Source organism: Chiloscyllium plagiosum, unplaced genomic scaffold (assembly GCF_037043375.1).
Source record: "Chiloscyllium plagiosum isolate Xiang-an unplaced genomic scaffold, Cpla_swu_hap1 HiC_scaffold_1, whole genome shotgun sequence".
NCBI lineage: Eukaryota > Metazoa > Chordata > Chondrichthyes > Orectolobiformes > Hemiscylliidae > Chiloscyllium > Chiloscyllium plagiosum.
The window spans coordinates 95930018-95951673 of record NW_028270139.1 but is presented as its reverse complement, the minus strand read 5'-3'; the positions used below and the strand labels follow the sequence as shown (position 1 = coordinate 95951673).

The 21656-nt window shown below is 40.7% G+C and overlaps 1 protein-coding gene across 2 annotated transcripts in view; it reads left to right on the top strand.

Moving 5' to 3' along the window:
* Nucleotides 1-650: 650 nt before the first annotated feature.
* Nucleotides 651-21656, top strand: part of LOC122549154 (sorting nexin-18) — a 55776-nt gene continuing 34770 nt past the window's right edge. The window contains exons 1-3 of one of the 2 annotated variants that reach the window (XM_043688520.2): nt 651-2199; nt 10812-10845; nt 11802-11886. In XM_043688520.2, coding sequence (XP_043544455.2) covers nt 651-2199; nt 10812-10845; nt 11802-11865 — 1647 coding nt within the window. In that variant the 3' untranslated portion in view covers nt 11866-11886. Of the gene's footprint in view, nt 2200-10811; nt 10846-11801; nt 11887-21656 lie in introns of those variants that run through there. The other variant, XM_043688501.2, reaches the window with a different exon arrangement.

The window sequence follows — 21656 nt, the reverse complement described above, 5'->3', positions numbered from 1 at the left end:
TTACTCTTGGAAGGAGACAAAAAAAAGTATTTCTTCTTATTTCCCCCGTTAAGATTTTTGCAGAAATCAAACGGGACTCAACTGTCTGTTCAACGCGCAGGATTACTGTGAATCGAAGCAACTTGTTGGACAGAAAGAGCAAAATAGCGAAAAGAGAAAAATCAGAGAGCCCGTCCGTCACAACTTCACTGAGGGAAGGACCGGAGTGAGGGCAATTGCGGAGCTGAAAACAAGTGTGGGGCTCGGGAGCCTGAGGGGAATCACGACCCAGAAGGAGAGGTGTCTGGTGAGGGCTACTGGAGTAAAAGGAGGGGGTAAGACTGTGAGCAACAGAATCCAGAGAGAGGAACCCAGAGGGGAGGGTAGTGAAGGGGATTGGGATCTGGGGGTAGGAAGGGTGAACTGAGGAAGGTTAGAGAGGAGAGGCGAGAGGACTGGATCCAGAGGGAGGGTAGTGAGGGCTGGGGGGGGGGGGGGGGGTCTGGAGGAAGGGCAGTGAGGGTCTAGAGGCTGTGTAGTAAAGGCAGGAGTGGGGTGGAGGAGTCCGGAGGGAGGGTAGTGAGGGCAGGAGTGGGGAGGGGGGAATCCGGAGGGAGGGAGCGCCGACCCCGGGCCGGGCCTGGGGAGGGGAGGGGGGTGTATAGGGGGAGATGGCGCTGCAGGCTCGGGCTCTCTATGATTTCCAGAGCGAGAACGTGGGTGAGATCTCGGTGCAGGAGGACGAGGTGCTGACCGTTTACAGCGAGCAGGACATTGATGGCTGGCTGGAGGGGGTCAACAGCCGGGGGGAGAGGGGACTCTTCCCGGCCTCCTATGTGCAGATCCTGCGGGCGGCGAGCGGCGGGACAGCGCCCGGAGAAGCCCCCGCCTCCCGTTACGCCAATGTCCCGGGGGGCCCCGGCCTGGGAGCGGGGACGGGCAGCACCTTCTGCCCCCCGCCCCTCCTCCAAGTGCCGCCGGCAGGAGGGGGAGGCGGAGGCCCCGGGCCGGGGTCCGGGCCTGGCCTGGTGCAGCTGGCCGGCCTCCAACACCAGACGTCGGGGAGCGGCGACGAAGACGATTGGGACGATGACTGGGACGACAACTCGACGGTGGCGGACGAGCCGCTGTCAGGCTCCGGAGGAGGCGGCGGCGGCGGCGGCCTGGGTTTCTCCCCGGAGCTGGACGGCCCAGGCCGGTATAAAGTGAGCACGGGGGCCCGGGCCGGAGGAGGAGGCGGCGGCGGAGGCGGATCGTCCGGCTCCTCCAAGAGCACGGCGACCGTCAGCCGCAACCTGAACCGCTTCTCGACCTTCGTCAAGTCCGGCGGCGAGGCGTTCATCCTCGGGGAGGCGGCGGGCTTCGTCAAGGACGGCGACCGGATCTGTGTGGTGAGCGGGCCGCACGGCCCCGAGTGGCAGGAGGACCCTTACCCGTTCAGCTGCTCCATCGACGAGCCGACCAAGCAGACCAAGTTCAAGGGCATCAAGAGCTACATCTCGTACCGCGTGGTGCCCAGCCACACCCAGAGCCCGGTCAACCGCCGCTACAAACACTTCGACTGGCTGTACGGCCGCCTGGTCGAGAAGTTCCCGGTGATCTCGGTGCCCCACATCCCGGAGAAACAGGCCACCGGCCGCTTCGAGGAGGACTTCATCTCCAAGCGCAAGAAGGGCCTGATCCTGTGGATGAACCACATGACGAGCCACCCGGTGCTGGCCCGCTGCGACGTCTTCCAGCACTTCCTCACCTGCAGCGACGAGAAGGCCTGGAAGCAGGGCAAGCGCAAGGCCGAGAAGGACGACATGGTGGGCGGCAACTTCTTCCTGACCCTCAGCACCCCGGCCAGCCCGCTGGACCTGCAGGAGGTCGAGAGCCGCGTCGACGGCTTCAAGAGCTTCACTAAGCGCATGGACGAGAGCGTCTTCCAGCTGAGCCACACCGCCAACGAGTTCGCCCGCAAGCAGGCGGTGGGCTTCAAGAAGGAGTACCAGAAGGTGGGCACCTCGTTCCGCCTGCTGAGCCAGGCCTTCGAGATGGACCAGCAGCCCTTCTCGGCGGGGCTCAACCGCGCCATCGCCTTCACCGGCGACGCCTACGATGCTATCGGAGAACTTTTCGCAGAACAGCCCAAACAAGACATAGACCCGATCGTGGACTTATTAGCACTTTACCAGGGGCACTTGACCAACTTCCCCGATATCATCCACGTCCAGAAAGGTACATGTCCATCTCTTCCCGCCATGTTCTCTGTAGAAAACGTTGCATGCAAGCCACTTCATGTGTTGTACTTTATCGCCTTCAAATTTGAACTTGTCTTCCATTCCTCAACCCATCTGATCAAGGTCTCCATGTGCTCTGACTTAACTTTCTTCACTGTCCACTGCAAACTTACAAACCATACCAAATCACTTTTATATAAATGAAAAAGCAGTGGACCCAGCACCGGTCCTTGTGGAACATCTCTAGTCACAGGCCACCAGTCCAAAAACAAACCTCACCACAACCTTATGTCTTCTATCTTCAAGCCAAAACTTTGCATCCAATTGGCTTACTCTGAGTTCCATACAATTTAACCTTGTGAACAAGCCTCCTGTGCAGAATCCTGTTCAATGCTTTGCTGAAGTCCATGTAGACCATATCTATCCCTCTGCCATCATGTCTTTTTTTTTTTTGTCACCTCAAATAACTTATCCAAGTTAGTGAACACAATTTTCCACGCTCAGTCATGTTAACTATCACTAATTGGTCTTTTCAAATGCATGCAAATCCTGTCTGTCAGAATCCCCTCCAACAACTTACCCACCACTGACGTCCGGCTCAATGGTCGACAATTCCCTAGCTTTTCCTTACCATCTTTCTTAAGTAATGGCACCACATTAACCACTCTCCAGTCTTCTGGCACCTCACCTGTGTCTATTGATGACATAAATATCATTGCTAGGGGCTCCGCATTCACTTGCCTATCTTTCCACAAAATTCTAGGATGCACCTGATCAGGCCCCAGGCATTTATTCTACCTTTTTTGTGTTTTAAGATCTCAATGGGTGACACAGTGGTTCAGTGGTTAGCACTGCTGCCTCACAGCACCAGGGTCCCAGGTTCGATTCCAGCCACTGGCAATTGTCTGTGTGGAGTTTGCACGTTCTCCCCGTATCTGTGTGGGTTTCCTCCCACAGTCCAAAGATGTATAGGTCAGGTGAATTGGCCATGCTAAATTGCCCATAGTGTTGGGTGCATTAGTCAGAGGGAAATGGGTCTGGGTGGGTTACTCTTCAGAGGATCGGTGTGGACTTGTTGGGCCGAAGGACCTATTTTCTCACTGTAGAGAATCTAATCTAATCCAAATACCACCTCTTCTATAATATGGATACTTTTCAAGACATTACCGTTTATTTCCCCAAGTTCTCTAGATTCCATGCCCTTCTCCACAGTGAATACTGATGTAAAATATTTCTTTAGTATCTCACCCATTCCTGTGGTTCCACACAGCTTCATTGAGCTTTAAGGGATCCTATTCTCTCCCTAGTAACTTTTTTTTTGTTTTTGTCCCTAATGTAAACATAGCATCTCTTTGGATTTTCCTTAAATCTCTATTTGCCCAAGTTACCTCATGTCCTCTTTTTGTCTTCCTGATTTCCCTTTTGAGCATACTCCCACTGCCTTTTATACTCCCTGTTAGAATCACTCAATCCTAGCTGTGTGTACCTGACATAAGATTCCTTTTTCTTGACCAGAGCCTCAATTCTTGTAGTTGTCCAGCATTCTCCATACCTACCAACCTTGCCCTTCCTATTAACACACTTTATCTCATCTCTTGTTACCTAATTTTTTTAAAATTTTTTTTTTGGAAGGTTTCTTACTTTCCAACGATCCCTTTACCTGCGCACAGCCTTCCCCAACAATGTTTTGGAAGTTCCTGCCTAATAGCTTCAAAGTTGGCCTTTCTGCAATTTAAAGTTTAACTTTTAGATCAGGCCTATCCTTTTTCCAGAGCTATTTTAAATCTAATAATGTGCAGTAATAATCAATCCCCACTACTCCCCGAGCTGTATTAAAAGTGTAAATGCCTTGTTTATTACCTTTTTTTAAAAAAAAGGTCTGTTTTGTTTCTCTTTTGTACTATGATCTGGAATAACCATGCTTCTGTAGTTAATCATGGTGGACCACAAGTCCAAACTCCATCATATCATATGGCAATAAAACAGGGCCAAAAAGATAACCCAAGTACAGAAACATTTGAGAAGCAGTAGATGGATATAAGAATATGCAAATTGGGAAGGGAATATTCTAAATTGGTTGACTTATTGTTTTCATAGAAATACATTTGAAGGAATAAGCTATTCAGTTCCTTTTGACTTTGGGGAAAAGCATTTCAGATTTTTACTTTTTTTTAATTTTCAAATTAAAAAAAATTTAGTGAGGCCAAATAATGAATTGGTAAGGAAATCAATTAATGCAACAGGATGTTTTGGGGGAAAAAGGCTGCCAACACTGAAGGAAATGGTGAAGTATTTCATAAACTGATAAGTAAAAGAACAGTGCTAGACCAAGGGTTATGAGAGGAAAAGGAAAATCTCATGGATAAAGAAATGTCAGCGGTACTAAAATGAGTAATTTATACTGGTTTACAGAATTGTGATAACAGGAATGGAAGGGAACAGGAGGAAGCAGTGGCTCAATTAGATAGAATAACGTATTTATAAGGAGGTAATATTGAAAGAAACTGATTGAACTAGGCACAAGGCACTGATTTGTGCAGTAAATCTGAACTAACTAATAATGCTATATCCACAATCTACTTTTTTTTTTAAAAAACCTTCAAAATATGTTAAGAAAAATCAAAGATTCCCAGTGCAACACCTGTATTTTAAAAATTGAGAAAGAACTGATTAACTACAGAGCAGTCACTTTGTGTTGTGGATTAGCTTCTTGAAGCTATAACATACTAGATGAAATCAAAAAGTACTTGAGGTTTTTGATGGTTAGTTAATTTGGATAAGTTAAATTAAATCCTGACTGATACATGTGAATTCTTTTAAGAAAATTGGTGCATAATTGAAATTCAGTCAATTTGTACATAACTTAGAGGCTAAAAAAAAACTGCAGATACTGGAATCCAAAGTGGACAAGCAGGAGGCTGGAAAAACCACAGCAAGCCAGGCAGCATTAGGAGGTGGAGAAGTCAATGTTTTGGTTGTAACACTCCTCCCACCCTGAAGAAGGGTTACACCCAAAATGTTGACATCTCCACCTCCTGGTGCTTCCAGCACCTGGCTTGTCTAATTTGTACGTAAGGGCATTTTTAAAATATAAACATCTTATGGAAATTCTAATGATGCCTGATATAAGATTTTTAGGGCAGGGAATGAATATATATTGTAATTTATCAGATTTTTTCCTAACTTGTTTGGAAGAATGTAAGTAATGCTGTTGCCAATGGGTCAATAATGTATAAGATTCATCTATCGTTAAGATATCTAATCAAGTAGAATTTGTCAACAAAATTGATGTGTGATTAATAAGAGGCCTGTATGAAACTTCAAAAAGTTAGTAGGTTGAGCAAATTGATAAACTTTAATGCATGTGAGGAGCTCCTTTTTTTTTTTTGTTTAGGAGGAAGAAGCAGGAGAGGAAAGTGTTAAAATTGAGTGGAGAAATTGTCAGATGTTAAGTTTTTGGCAATGGCTTTACTATAATGATAAAGAAAACAGAATCCCGAGGGTCATGATTTAAAGACACAAGTGAAAATAGAAGTAATATTAAACCTATCCAAATCATTGTTTTAAATGTATTTTGAATACTATTGGAATTTAAATTTTGAATTTAGGACAAAAACTGCCAGGATTTAGTGCAATTTTAAATTGTTTGTTAGACTCGGCATATTTGGTGGAACAATATTACTTGAGTGTTCCTCGGCTGATAAATGGAAAACGAGGAACACAGCAACTTCATAGGAGAAAATATTGTTTAACTGGGGAATGAAAGCTATTTTGAGACAAGATTCACAGAAGCTTTGAAGACTCTTAGCGTGGTCAAAAATAATATCCTACATACGCGACAATGATTACAAATAACAGTTACAACCCACTGAGGTAGTATGCTATAATTCAGCTCAGCTATTCCCTGGGTCATACTAAATAGTCTTTTTCCTTAAGATGCACATAGTCCCTCCAATTTACCTGACTTTCAGATCAAAATTTATAGAAAGAACAGCCCAGGTTTTAGTAATGAATAAAAACGATATTCACTATAGTAATTAGACTATAGCTACACACAGTTGTAAATGATTGGCATATACTACTAATTAAAATTTTAATCCCTGTTTAAACTCTCCATCGCACACGTGCACATAGCGAAACTGAGAAAGTAGATTATTGTTGAAGCTAGGAAAGAGAATTCACTGGTCTTTGCTAATTTTGAACTCTTATTTGACCTGGCAAAGCCTTGATGTTCAGCTGTCTTTCTGGAAGCTTCAACTAGTTTGTATGAAATACAGAGCGACTGATTCTGGATCTGTTGTGCGTGCTTTGCTTTTCTGTAAAGTGCTTCCAGTTCCAACCTGCTCATTAAGCTTGGAAGAACCAACATCACTTGTAACCTGCTGATGGGCTTTGCCGTGTCTGCACATTGAAGAAACTCAGCCACAAAAAAACAGCTTTTACAAGGCTTTGAATTCCTTGCTGTGAAATTATGCAACCACCTTAGAATAGAATAACCTGTTTTTTTATTGTCACGTACTCCAATGTAAAAGCTTTTCACTCTCCTACAATGTCTGCCTCTATGGTGCCATCTTGGGTACAAGTATCTGAGTACAAATCTTGGATACAAAAGAGGAATAAAAAAAGAAATCCTCCTTTTTTTTCCTTTTTAAAAAGAATCTTTTTTTTTTCCCTTTTTTTTTCAGTCCATAGATTTTTTTTTAAACCGACAACAAAAAGACAGTTCTTATATTAGGCAGCACTTTGGAATGAGGAAGAATGCCAAGATTGGACAATTGTAACAACAGCAATTTTAATTCAACTGTATTTTATGTCTATTCCCAACAGACCATAGCACATTGCCACTTTAGTAAGGGGGCTGTCTGCAAAGTATTGGCCCTGTCTTGATTTCCCTTTTCCAACTATTGTGTCATTAAAGCTGCAGTACCAATCACATGTTTGGGAAAAAAATTATCTTGTCTAACAAGTTTTATGAACTTAGACCAATAAGTCCTGAAATTAATTGCATACTTTTGTGTTCATTCTTATAACAACAGATTAAAATGTGTACTGGTCATTGGGTTGCATTTTAACATTCTAACTGTGACAATCTATTCTGCTTTTACGGGAAGGATGTGCAATTCCTGGAGAGAGAATGTAGAGCTTAGGACAACACCACAGATGAGAGTTCACTTGACTGGAAAGATTGGCTAAACTAGGATTGCTCTCCTTTCGAGCATGGAGGGTATTCAAAATAATGACAAAATGTATAGAGATAAACTGCTTCTTCTGGTTGATAATCTGAGATCATGTATTTAAAATGGTAGATGGATGAAATAAGAAAAACCTTCAATCGGGACCGTTAAGATACGTAATGTGCTATCTGAAAGTCTGGTGGAATCCAGTTTCGTAGAAATCTTCCCAATGCAATTGATCACGTACTGACAAATGAGTAATTAGTGGAGGTATGAGCTCTGAAGGGCTCTTGCCGAAACAACATTGTTTTTTTTTTTCTGCTCCTTGGATGCTGCCTGACTGGCTGTGCTTTTCCAGCACCACTCTGATTTCCAGCATCTGCAGTACCCACTTCTGCCTAATACAATTGGACAGTTCATTCTTCCTAATCAGCTATATAACCCCCTCTCGTGTGCATCTCAGGTGAGCTGGCAGCTATGGACTGAAGTAACACAAATAGGTTTGTACCTCTTGGGTGATGATTCATCCCCTCCATAATTGGATGGGATGTGAATTTTGAAGGTAACAGAAATGGACAGGATAGTGGGGATTAGATGCATAATGTTTATGATCAAAGTTGTGCAGTATTGAGAAGATTACAATCATTAATTTAAACAACTGGAGTAAAAGTGACAGGAGTTGATGGTTGTTCTAATTTTTTTGAGCAAGGTTATTCTATCCCTCCCTCTCTATAGCGCTACAGCCTGACGTGCAGATGTCTGTCGAATGAGAGAGCCCTACTCAAATGCTAACATCTTGGTCCCATAGCTGGCAGTCCTTACTGTGAAATTATGTAATGTGGGTGATTGAAGACTTTCTCAGAACTGTGGAGCAGAATTCAACCCGACATGTTTAATTTGAAGTTCCTGACTGATGTTCACTGCAAATGTTTTGATGTTGGTCTTGTTCCCCAGAAGCCGAACCCTTTGTCTTTCTGATGCTTGGGGTAGTGTTAATATTGTGGACTGGGTGAAAGCCATAATCACCTTGGAGTGTTAAGCATTGTGAAGGTTATTCTTTTGTTGTTTTCATATATACCTTTTTGATGGAGTAGAAGTTTTGATCAGTCATATTTACCAAATGGTAGTGTTAGTCATCTTGGTGGCTATGTGGTTCCCGAGGTGCAATTCAGAGAAACTACTCACTTTACTCAAGTGTTCTGGTGTGGCTTATTTTTTTGTGGAGTAAGTAATTAAATGCACACCAGACAAACCAAACTTTTGATTTTGTTTGGAGGAATAAAGTAGATTTTGTACTGAGTATTCATACTTCATGTTGTCTGACTTTTTTTTTGAAGTATATACTACTTTGACCTTGTTGCTTATAGATAGTTACTATTGCACACCTGTGGAGCAGGTGAGATTTGAATTCTGGTCTCCTGGCTCAGATTGTGACACTACCACCTCATTAAAACTCTATCTTACAACACACTAAAATATTTTGGTGTAAGTAATATTCAGTACTAACCAGCTGGTTTTGAAAGGATTATTATTTATAGAGTCATAGTCATAGAGATATACAGCATGGAAACCCGTCCATGCCGACCAGATATCCCAACCCAATCTAGTCCCACCTGCCAGCACCCGGCCCATATCCCTCCAAACCCTTCCTATTCATATACCCATCCAAATGCCTCTTAAATGTTGCAATTGTACCAGCCTCCACCACCTTCCTCCTCTTCAGTAATATCATTTTAGCTTTTGTTGGCATTGGAGCATTGTTAAAATTAATACTAATGCAAGATTTAAACATGTATTTCCAGAGACATTTTCATAAAAGTTGTCACCTTTTCCCATTCTACCAATTCTTTTTAACTTGTTATTCATTAGAGTTTAAGTATTATGCCTGTTCTTGCCTGCTCAAAATACATTTTATATTTTGAATTACCTCCTTTTTTTTAAGTTTGTATAAGGCAATTTTGAAGATAACCATATTGGAGTGAGATTACTGCTCATTAGTGAATGAACCAATATAATTAGGTTGTTGAAATCATGTGGTGCAGTGATATGTCCCTATCTCTGAGCCAGGAGGTCAGGGTTCAAGTCTTACCTGCTCCAGAGGTGCATTAACAACACTTCTGTATAGGCAGATTAGAAAATAGGGTTGTTAATGTACTTTCATCAAAAGGCTGGTATGTCCTGACATCAAATGCTCAGCAACTAAACATTGGAGGTAATTTTGAGTTTTGAAGTTTGTAGATGCTCCTTTCTTTTGGGCACACTTCCACTCAGTGGGGCCAGTCTTAGTTTCAAGGATATGCAGGAATTTCTGGCTCCTTTTGGCAAACCATCGTTTTACTGCTGGTAAATATCAAACTTGGTGATAAAAGCATTTAGATCCCTGGTGTTGTGACTTGCACTAGCATGTTTTTGTTTTTTGTGAATGTAGTATATTATAAGTAGCATGTTTTAACTGTCTTTACTGTACACTGGTTTTTAACCTGCTTTCTTTCTTTGTTTGTTTTTGCTATTCTAACTTTATGTAATTACAGTTAAGATGCAGAAAGAGGCCATTTGGCCCATCGTACCATTGGCTCTTCAAATGAGCATCAATATCTAGTGCCAGTCTCTTGCTCTTTCCCCATACCTTTACTACAATCTTTTGAAAGCCTCAGTTGAACCTGCCTCCACCACTTTTCCAGTCAGTACATTCTATATCCTAATTATTCACATGAGAAAATCTTTTCTCACACCACCCTTTCTTTTTTTGAGTCTTTTAAATCTATGCCCCCCTTGTACTTTTTGCAAGTGGGAACAGCTTCTCCCTGTCTACTTTGTCCAGGCCTTTCATGATTTTGAAAACCTCTATCCGATCTTCTGTCAGCCTTTTTCTTTTTCCCAAAGAAATCAAATCCAATCTCCAATCTATCATCAGCTGAAATTCCTTTATTCCTGGAACTATTCTTGTATATCACTTCTGCATCAACTTTGCAGTCATCTTTGTATAATGTGGCACCCACCACCGTACACTGTTCTAGCTGAGCTCTAGCTGAGTTCAACAACATCACCTTGTTCTTGTAGTCTATGCCCCACTAATAAAGCTTTATTTACTGCTCTCACCAGTTGCCGTGTCACCTTTTTTTAATCTGCGCACATAAACACCTAGGTTCTTCTGCTCCTCCCGAGCAACTGACAATTTTTGTGAAAATTGTGTTTTACAATTTACATGTTACTGTATTTTTTAAAGTCAGTAAAATTTAATTTTGGATAGTTTATCTGTCTTCTTTGATCTGAAATCACAATACTCTGCACACTGTGCATCTGTCATTTCACTTAAACTGTAAGAACAGCTGTTTTGAGAAACGGTCAACGATTATGACAATTTGTTTTCATTGATTTACCAGGTGATTTGAGTGAGACATGCAACTTTCTAATTGTGCTAACTTTCAACCCACAGATCTTTGGGCACATTGGACAGGACGTTACTTGAAGTATTGAATGCAGGATTGATTTCAATTTCTTTAGTCTTTGATGCCACTCTTTCTCCTCATTAAATCATTGTGCTTGATGGGCAAGTTTTCACTGCTTTGAAGAATTGGTCAGTAAGCTCATTTTTAATATCCAGCTTGCTTTCTGGAGAGCTTCAGATTGTCTTAAGAATGTTTTCCTTTCTCTTCCTTGAAACATTCTTAAGACTTGAGTAAACTGGACCTGGTTAGAAAGACGCTTTCTGGTTACCTTGACATAGTGTCCAGTTTATTGAAGTTCATTTGCAGGGTGTTTGCCTGTGGAGAGGGTCATTAGCATTTGCTCGCTCCTCTCATTGAATCAGGATGATGTGACAGAGGATGGCTGATGGGACTCCTTTCACACTGTTTTATGTGGTACACACATTAAGTCTCATTGCAGTCTAGGAGTGTGCTGGTAGTAACTGCACTGTACAGTACAACTTTTGGCTTGCAGTAATCTTGTCAAAAATAGCGCTTTTTTTTGTAAAAAGCTGAGTTAGCGCATCTGCTCCAGTGATGGCTCTCGATGGCAGCCTTTGCTGGAAAGGCAGTTGTCAAATTACGGGAAGGACTCAGGAAGTTTGAGCTTTATGAAATTTTTTTTGTTTAACCTGTTGTAGATAGATATGAATTTTTTGACAACATTCAAGGAGAGCCCGAGTCTCTCTCATGTAGAGAGTCATTAAGCAGGGAAATGAACCCTTTTAACTCTTCAGTGCTGACCAGACATCCTTATCTGGCCTAGTTCCATTTACGAGGAATTGGCCCATATTCCCCTCAAGTCTTCCAACTCCTGTCCAGATGCCCTTTCAATGTCTCCACCACTTCCCCTGGCAGCTTATTCCATAAACTCATGACCATCTGCATGAAAAATTGTCCCTCGGTTCTTTTTTAATATTTTTCCCCTCTGACCTGAAACCTCTGCCCTCTTACCCTAGGAAGAAGACCGTGGCTATTCACCCTATCCATGCCCCTCATGATTTTATTAACCTCGAAGAATGAGAGTTACTTGTGAATATGGTGAGCAGTGACTCTGCAGTAATCTGGAAATGTAGATCGTTTAACCGTGTAGTCAATTTAGTTTTGGCATGGATGCAATTGAAGCCATAGAGTTTTCCATCTAAGCAGTATTGTCCCCACAATCTTGACAGATTGGTTATCAGACTTGATAATCTGTCAAATCACAGTGACTGGAACCACCTGCAGCTGCAGCCACCTTTTTGCTGGAGAGACACACTGGCTTCCTCTTTGCTTTTTGAGGACTTTGAATACTGAACTGCAATTAGTTGTTGGGGAGATACTAAACATTGCTGGCGCAGAAAGCCCTATTAGGAGCTTCCATTAGGGTTTGCTTGAGATTGTTGGAGTAGACAAATCTCTCCTGTGTCCGCGTAGCAATCTGTGGAGAAAAGGCAACACGCAGGGGCAGTCAATATATCATTACTCTGAATATTATAACCCATTAGGAATATTTAATGCTGTAACAAAATGATCAAAGTGGGAAATTGCTTTTTATATTTCTCAACATTCAGGGCTTTCAAGTACAAGGGTTTATTTCATAATGTCCACTTTTTACAAATTAATTGTACAAACCTAAGTTGAAATCAGCTGCTTCAATGTCTGCGGGTTACTGAGTCGAGCTGTTGGTATAATGTCTTCTAAATGCTCATGCTGTTTTTTCCATTTGTGATAACTAACTGAATTGCTGTACTAAAATAGTGTAAGTGTTAAGTGATGTACAACATGGTGTGCCTCCAATTATCTCATAAATCTTGCATGAATGGTGTTTTTCTTTTTAATCGTTAGCGTGCAGAAGGAAGCTCTTTTTAAACAAAGCCAAAACGTATTTTGTAAGTGAAGCATATTATAGTTCTCTAATAAACTTGTCAATAATAAATTGTTTATGATGGGGAGAGTGGTGGTGTAAGCACAGTTGAAGAAATATGTAATCTGTGTTGGTCTTTTGTTATGGCCAAGGAAGTGTTTGCACAGCTTTTGGGAAATGTAAACTCCATTCTGTTCACTGTCTTAAGAGCTTTACTTTGGAAATAAGTCAGTACACCAGATGGGATGACATTGCCATGGGATGAAAATGACTTCACAATTGAGAACAGATGGTAGCATGATGAGGGGGAGGGGAGTCTCACCATGAGTTGAATGTGCATCAGTGAATTATTTCATTGTGAACTTAAAATCTTGTATACTCTGGAAAAAATGCAAACCGTCAATGACTAGCACTAATTTACATCCCACTATTGCATCTTACTGACTTGACTGGAGTAGTTTTTCAGATTTGACCCACTTGTGGAATAGAGAGCAAAATCTGTAATCTATTCTCTGCATCTATTTCACTATATTTTTTTTAAAAAACTAGTAGATTTAATTTGCCTGTTTTGCATGCAATTTAGAATCCTTAACTAAGTGGTTGATTTAGGCAGAGCATTGCAGAATACTGACCAGCCACAGTAATGGAATATCTTGCTATTTCATGTGATTTCCTGGTATGTTTTTCATAGAAAACACATATTCCAGGAAATGGACTTTTCTTCCTGTCTGCCACATAGTGGTGTTTTCTAATGGGAGAGGAAAAATGATATTTGACTGTGGATTATCCGGTTGGCTACTGGAGGACCTTTTTAAAGAAATGCTATTTTAAATGAACACCTAGTGCTAGATTTTGATTTATTTGAACTATTGCTGCTTCATCTCCAAGCACTAAGTCAGGAAAAGAGATTTTTCATACAACACACTGAACAGCTCAAATTAATTGTTGTATTGCTTTATATTGTGATTTTTTTAAACTATTTTATAGATGAGGCTTGAACTTGTGCTTTTGTGGACTGTTTACGATAATCATTTATAAAGGCCAGGTGCAAATATGAACACACCTGTTCCCAGTACTAGATGACAGTTGAAATTAAGCCCTAATGGTTATAGAAATCATCTTGCTCGTAGTTCTGGATTTCTCTTTTTAACTATATGTTGGCAATAGACTACAAAGCTTTTTTTTGTTTTGAAATGGATCTGTCCAGAAGATGGATTTTTTTTTGGTTTGTTTTTTTTTCCAAACCATGTTTACTGTAGTGTATGAGGGAAAAGTTGATTATCTGCAGAGCAATGCACTCTACCAGTTTTTTTTAAGAGTGCTCCATATCCACATCCCAGTTGTTGTTGAAGTGTTTAATGCATCTGCATTTAAATAACTCACTCGTAACTTGTGTTCGGTGTTCATGCCAGAAAATACCTAGGGAATTGGCGAGCACTCGCATTATCAAGAAAACTAAGCTGTCAACCTTGTCTCCTGTATTTTAGGTCTAACTTTTTTTGAGATAAAGAGAAAGTATTGTTGCCTGTTATGTGCTTGGGTTTTAAATTTGAAATGATTTCAAAAAGTTGTCTTTCAAGTTTTGCAGAGCAACATTGTTAAAACATGATGCTTTTCCTATCCCAGTTACATCAAGTCAGAAAATGAGACTGATCATTTACTGTCCAAAATCAATGAATAGAGAACAAAAATGAGGCTTAGTTTGCTTTATATATAGAGATGATCAACTGAATCAGGATTACAGAAACACAGGTTGAACTACCTACTGGACCCTTTTATCTATTGTCTACAGTTTTTCTCCTGCTATCAACAATTAGGGCTTTATAGCCGAGTGAGTGTGTTACCACCTAATTGCTCAGTGTTTCTCCTCTCTCCATTCTTCCCTTTTGCTGAACAATCTAGACTGACTAATTTAAATGTTTTCTAAAATCTTTAACTGAAAAGACAGACTTGGCAAGGATGATCCTTTGATAAAGAGGCTTGTAATGTTAAGAATGGTTCAATGCCTGAAGATGGCTAATATCTAAAACTCTTCCAAACATTGTTTTTGAGGACTTAACTGTTTTATACTCTTGGGTGGTTCACTCCCATCTTTTTAAGTACTAAAGAGAAAAGACCAAAGCACTGCTGATGCTGGCAATCCAAAACAACAGAAACAGAAATTACTAGAAAATCTCAAGCCTGGCATCATCTGTGGAGAGAAAGCAGAGTTCAAGTTTTGAGCCCAGTAACCATTCTTTAGAATTGATTTGTAGTTAGAAAAAGACTGGTAAGGTACAGTTAGTTATCTAATACATAAAAAGAAAATTTGAGCTAAAATGTCCCTTGGCGATTGTAGACAGGAGAAATTCCAGGGAATAAAGAAATGACAAATATTGGGCAAATGCATTGTCTATCTTTACAGCAGATGCAAATAACATGGATTACCCTCAATTTCTAAGAGCAGTAAGAATTCCAATTCCTATATAAACTGAGAATAATATTGGAGAAACTGAACGTTGTTACAAGCTAGTAGGTGGATCCCAAGGATTTGACTGCCTATATGGAAGCATGCTAAAAGAGGTAGCTGCAGATTTAGTGAATACACTGTGCTTGTTTGCCACATGCTTAGGATTCCAGAATGATGCAAGAGGATTGGGAATGAACAGATGTGACACCTGTTCAAAAAAGGAGGGATGGAGAGGAAATAGGACTGAATCTTGGCTTGACATCATTCATTGGAAAAATGATGCAATCTATTGTTAAGGGAGTACTAACCGCTCAATTCAAGGGTCTTTGTATGGTCAGGCACAATTAGTATGGCTTATCCTGATGAAGGGCTTTTGCCCAAAATGTCGATTTTGAAGCTCCTATGATCCTGCCTGAACTACTGTGCTCTTCCAGCACTACTGATCCATTTCTGAAATCATAGTTGACTGATTTTTATTTAAGACTTTTGAGGATGTAATTTGTAGAGTAAATAAAGGGGAACCAATAGATGTAATGTACTTGGATTTTGATAAGGAATCTGATAATCTGAATCCACAAGATTAATACATCATGCAGAGGGTGGTACGTGTATGGAATGAGCTGCCAGAGGAAGTGGTGGAGGCTGGTACAATTGCAACATTTTGAGAGGCATTTGGATGAGTATATGAATAGGAAGGGTTTGGAGGGATATGGGCTGGGTGCTGGCAGGTGGGACTAGATTGAGTTCAGATATCTGGTCGGCATGGACGGGTTGGACCGAAGAGATGTACAGCATGGAAACAGACCCTATGATATAAAGGCTCGTGAAATTGAAGATTTGGGGGAATAAAAATTTAGTTTGGATGGAAGATTAGTTAGAGTAGGTACTGGAGAGTATGAATGACCTTGGCATTTTCTGGCTTAACTTTGTGCATCTTTGACTCTGACGCTCCAGTATGGAAACCGACTCTTCGGTCTAACTCATCCATGATGACCAGATTTACTAACCTAATCTAGTCCCCATTTGCAGCACTTGGCCCATATCCCTCTTAAACACTTTCTATTTATGTACCCATCCAGATGCCTTTTTAAATGTTGTAATTATATCAGCCTCCACCACTTCTTGTAGTTCATTCCATACATGCATCACTCTGTGTGGAAAAATTGCCCCTTAGATTGCTTTTCAACTTTTTTTTTCTCCCTCTCACCCTAAATCTATGGCCCCTAGTTCTGGACTCCCCCACCCAAGGCAAAAGACCTTGTTTATTTACCCTATCCATGCCCCTCATGATTTTATGAACCTCTATATGGTCACCTCTCAGCCTCCTTCCTGAAGAAGGGCTTATGCCTGAAATGTCGATTCTCCTGCTCCTTGGATGCTGCCTGACCGCCTGCGCTTTTCCAGCAACACATTTTCACCTCTCAGCCTTGGCCTATTTAGCCTCTCCCTATAGCTCAAACCCTCCAATCCTGGCAACATCCTTTTGTAAATCTTTTCTGAACCCTTTCCAGTTTCACAATGTCCATCCTATAGGAGGGTTGCAAGAATTAACACTGGATCCTTGGGTATTTACAATCTGTATTACTGGCTTGGATGATAGTGCAATAATCTCAACCTTATCTTCAATTTTGCTGCTGATATAAAGTTAGATGGGATTGTGAGCCATGAGACCCAAAGTGGGACCAGCCATAGGCCATTTGGCATTTTGAGACTGATCCACTCATCAATATGATCATGGCTGATAATCCAACTCCATATTCTGTCCCACGTTTTCTCCACATACTCTTTGATTCCTTTAGCCCTAAGAACTATTGCTGTCTAACTCCCCACTAAGTGTTTTGATCTCAACCGCTTTCTGTGGCAGATACCTCCATAGGTTCACCTCGCTGGGTGAAGAAATTTCTCCTCCTCTTGGTCTGAAATATCTACCCAATAGCATTAGCCTGTGACCCCTGGTTCTGGCCACACTGATATCAAGAACATTCTTCCTTCATTTGTCTTGAATAGTCCTGTTGGAATTTTACAGGCTTCTATAAGATCCCTTCATTTTTCTAAACCCCAGTGAATAGTGTCCTAACCAATTCTTGGTCAATTCATACATCAGTGCTGCCATCCCAGGAATCGGTCAGTAAATCTTTGCACTTGCCCCCATAGCCTGAATACCCTTTTGACAAAGGAGACCAAAATTGTGTACACCACTCCAGATGTGGTCACACCAAGGCCCTGTACAATTGGAACAAGACATCCCTGACTTGGCCTTCATAGAAAGTGGATTTGAGTACAGCTTACCGTTTGCTTGCTTCACTACCAGCTGTATGTGCAGGCTTGCTTTCAGGGACTGGTGTACAAGGACATCCGGTCTCATTGCACCTCATCTTTCCCAATCTATCACTATTAAGATAATCTGCTTTCCTGATTTTTGTAACCAAATTGGACAGCCTCACATTTATCCACCTTTTATAGATCATCTGCTATTCATTTGTCCATTCATTCAACTGCTCCAAATCATACTGGAGCATGTCTGCATCTTGTTCACTGCTCACCATTTAATTCTTTGTGATCTGCAAACTTGGAGGCATAACATTTAGTTCCCTTATCAAAATCGTTATTGGGAAATGTGAATAGCTGGGGTTGAAGCACTGGTCCCTATGGCAGCCTATGACAAATGGGTTACCATTCGGAAGCAGGCAGGTTTATTCATGCTCTTTGTTTCCTACCTGCCAACCAGTTCTCTTTGTCAGGACATGACTCCCAATCCTGTGTGCTTTAATTTTATATGCTAATCTCACGTGGGACCTCTGAAAGCCTTATGAAAATTAATTAAACCACATCCATTGGCTCCCCCTTGTCAACTCTACTAGTTACATCCTCAAACTTCCAATAACTTTATCAAGTACGATTTTTCTGTTCCTAAATCCATGCTGCCTCTGTCCAATCCTCAGTGTTTTCCAAGTGCTCTGCTATTAGGCCTTTTATAATGGACTCTAGCATTTTCCCCACTACCAACGTCAGGCTGATCGGCTGAGGAGTTCCTGTATGTCCTCTACCACCTCCATTTAAGGGTGAGTGAGGAATGCACCAGGCGTTTGCAAGGCAATGCATGAATTAGCTGAATGGGCAATACTGTGACGGTGGAGTATGTAGCAAAGCACTTTGATCATGAGAATTGAAAAGAGAGCTTTCATTTTAAGTTTTTTTTTTACAAGTTTTGGAGACTTTGCTGTATTTGTATAAAGAACATTGAAGTTAGGAAAGCAAATGATACTATTGGCCTTCAGTGAAAAGTGATTTGGAACATGATTAATTAAGTCTTGTTTAATTGAGAGGGCTTTGGTGAATCACACCTGGAGTTTTTGTATCCATATCCCAGGAAGGACATCCTTGTAGATGGGATAGCACTTCACTCCTTGTCTGTGATGAGACTGAGCAAGTTGGACCTATTCTCTGCAGTTAGGCTGAATGAGAAGTGATTTGTGAAAGGGATTGTCAGGGTAGACATTGAGGTGTTTTTTTTTCCCAAGCTGGGGAAACTGGAACATGAGTACTTTCTCAAGGTAAGAAGCTAATCATTTAGGACTGAGATAAAGAGAAACATTTTCATCTGGAGATTTTGGGAATTCCCTCTCAGACTGAGACATTTTTACTTCTTTGGAAAACCAAAAGATTTGTGGAACGGGCAGGAAAATAGAGTTGAAGCAGAAGATCAGCTATGATCATACTTTGTAGTGGATCCGGCTGAAGTCACTTTTTTTATTCCTTCCCCTTTTATTTTAGAATTATGAACCAGTACCTTTTTTGACATGAAAAACTGAAATGTCCTCCAGATTCTTTTTGACTCCTACCAGTACCTACTGCTTTTAATGTGTGAGCATTTGATACAGTTCAACCAGAGCTCTGTTCCTTCCCCAAATCTGCCTTTACCACTCTTTGATATGAGTTCTGTCAATTGTCACTTTTGCCTTTATCTCGTCTTTGTTGCCAAAGATTATAACCCCTCAGTAGTATTTTGCTGGAATTCCCCAATCTCTCTGCATTATTATTTACTTAAAGCATGGAGCTCATTTTATCAGTTTAGAATATGATAGTATTGATGTCACCACAGTAATAAAATGTAGACCATAAATTTTCAAGTTTCATTACCTAGTTTTAACAATAAACAATACCATTTGGGAGCAAAAGTAGGGCATTCAGCCCATCTGCATCACTATTCAATGAGATTCTGGCTGATCTGATCATCCTCAACTCCACTTTCCTCTTAACCCTTTATTTCTTTCCTGATTAAAATGCTCTGTCTCAGCCTTGAACATATTTAATAACCAAACCATAACAGCTCTGTAGTGAATAATATTATAGATTCACTATCTTCTGAGAGAAGTTACTCCTCCAGAGTCTTAAATGGTCGACCCTTAGTCTGAGATTATACCTTCCTTCATGAGGGAAACCTTGACTCCATCACCAGGGGCAATAAACTTTCGGCATCTATCTGTCGTCCTCTTGAATCTTATGTTTCAATAAGGTTGCCTTTTACCCTTAAGAGCTATCCATGGACTGAAAACTTTCTTTACATTTGGAAACCTACTTCAAAATTGTCATAGTAATCATCTAACTTAGGTTGTGATTAAAGCTTCATGAACCTTCAATTAAATAAGAATCAGTCTGAACTGCAATTGATATGGGGGGAATACTGAAACCAGTGTGATGCAGTGAAACCTTTATCTCCTGTTTTGATTTACACTTACATGATATATTTCATATGTTGGACGTGAAAGACAGCCTGACTTAAAATTGAGGATGTATGACTTGGGAATACTCAAATCTGTTGCATTTCATTGAATCGCTTTTGGAAGAGGATAGGAGAGGGGTTTCTAAGAAATGAAACTGGAGAAGTGCCTCTGCCTTCTAAGGAAGGCCAAAGACCAGTCACAAAGCAAATCAGCAAATTATCCAATAACAAAGGCCTCCCAAGATCTTTGCAGTAATCACAGCTATTCTTGATTCAACCACAAACCAACCATAGCCCCAGGTTTAAAAACTTACTTCCAAATTCTCATGATTTTAGTTGCATGTTCTTTTAGCTTTTTTGTAATGGATACTATCCTGTGTTAACTTTGTACCTGCGCACTTTGTGTTAGTGTTTGTTGCATCGGACTTATTAATGGCGAAACCAGAGGAAAAAATAAAATTGCTCTTTCTTTCACTCCTGAAAACCTTATTTGCTCCTTTTTCTGTTTCTGGTGAACTTGTTAGCCACATTCTAATTGGAGTGAGGCATATAGCTACTGGCATTTTAAAAAAAAAAAATTAACCTGTTAAACAACTGAGGAAGTTTAAAAGCTAGCATCTGATACATTCTTCCTTACCTGAATCTAACATACTGTAACAGTCTTCCACTGAACTAAAATTCTAATTCCCTAGACTGATCCTTCAAAAAAATGTAAATTTGTGCTTGACCCCTTTTTGAGTACTTTAATTCAGTTTTTAAAAATTAATATGCAAAACAATTGTGAAGCTGTCCAATTGTTGTTACAAGTTTTTAATGTCATGAAGGAAGGAAGTTTGCAGCCCTTTACTTGGACTAGAATCACAAACCTGGTGAAGAGTCAAGCAGAAAACTATCCTTAGAAGTGACCTAGTAAAACTTCAGTTACTTCAAACTGGCACCTACTCAGGGTAATAGCTCTGAATAATCCAGAGTTGCCCTGACTCTTAATGTTTACATCCTGCAAGAACAACTAGTTGACTCTCTCAACCCCCATGAGTGGACTCCTTTTTTGTTTTATTATTAAAAATGTTTCCTTCTGTAATCCCTCTCCCTCCTGAATTAGTGACCTCTTGTGTAGCCTTGCATCCACGTATATGCCATCATATACAAAATGCACAAGCCTCAATGTCTCTCTCACTCTGCTGTTTTCTGATCTTGAACAGCAACAGGAGTTTTAAATCATTTCCTCAAAGCTTTGCTCTTTTCCTGTACTTTTTGCCATTTTATCCTTTTTTAATTTTTCCACTGACAAGTGTCTTTGCATCTGCATGTACATTGTATTTTTATGGTAACTGAAAGAAGATACCCAATTTGTTGTCATCTAATTGGGGTGCCTTCCTCTTACACCTTGATTGTACTCCTAAATGATCAACAATTAGCAAATTTGAGAATACTGCATTTCAGTTGCATCTGTATCACGTTTTATTTTCTTAGGTCATACTTTATCTAGAATTCTTTTTGTTTTAAAAAAAAACATAAGACTGGTGATAGTATTGAGGCAAGGATTTGACCAAGAGAAGATGCAAATTTATTGAGTGCGATGATTATGGTGTTCGACTAGAAACCTAGAGGTTATGCGTTCAGATTCCATCAAGGCAAATTTTAATAAATTTGGTGCTTTTTGTGTTTTTTTTTTTTTGAAAGTCATTCAGTTCAAGTACTCAACTTGAACTGATACCTTTTCTGAGGAGGAAACCTGGTATCCTTCTCTGGTCTGGCCTACATCGCAGTTTAGGAGATGAAGCTGTATTTAGTAA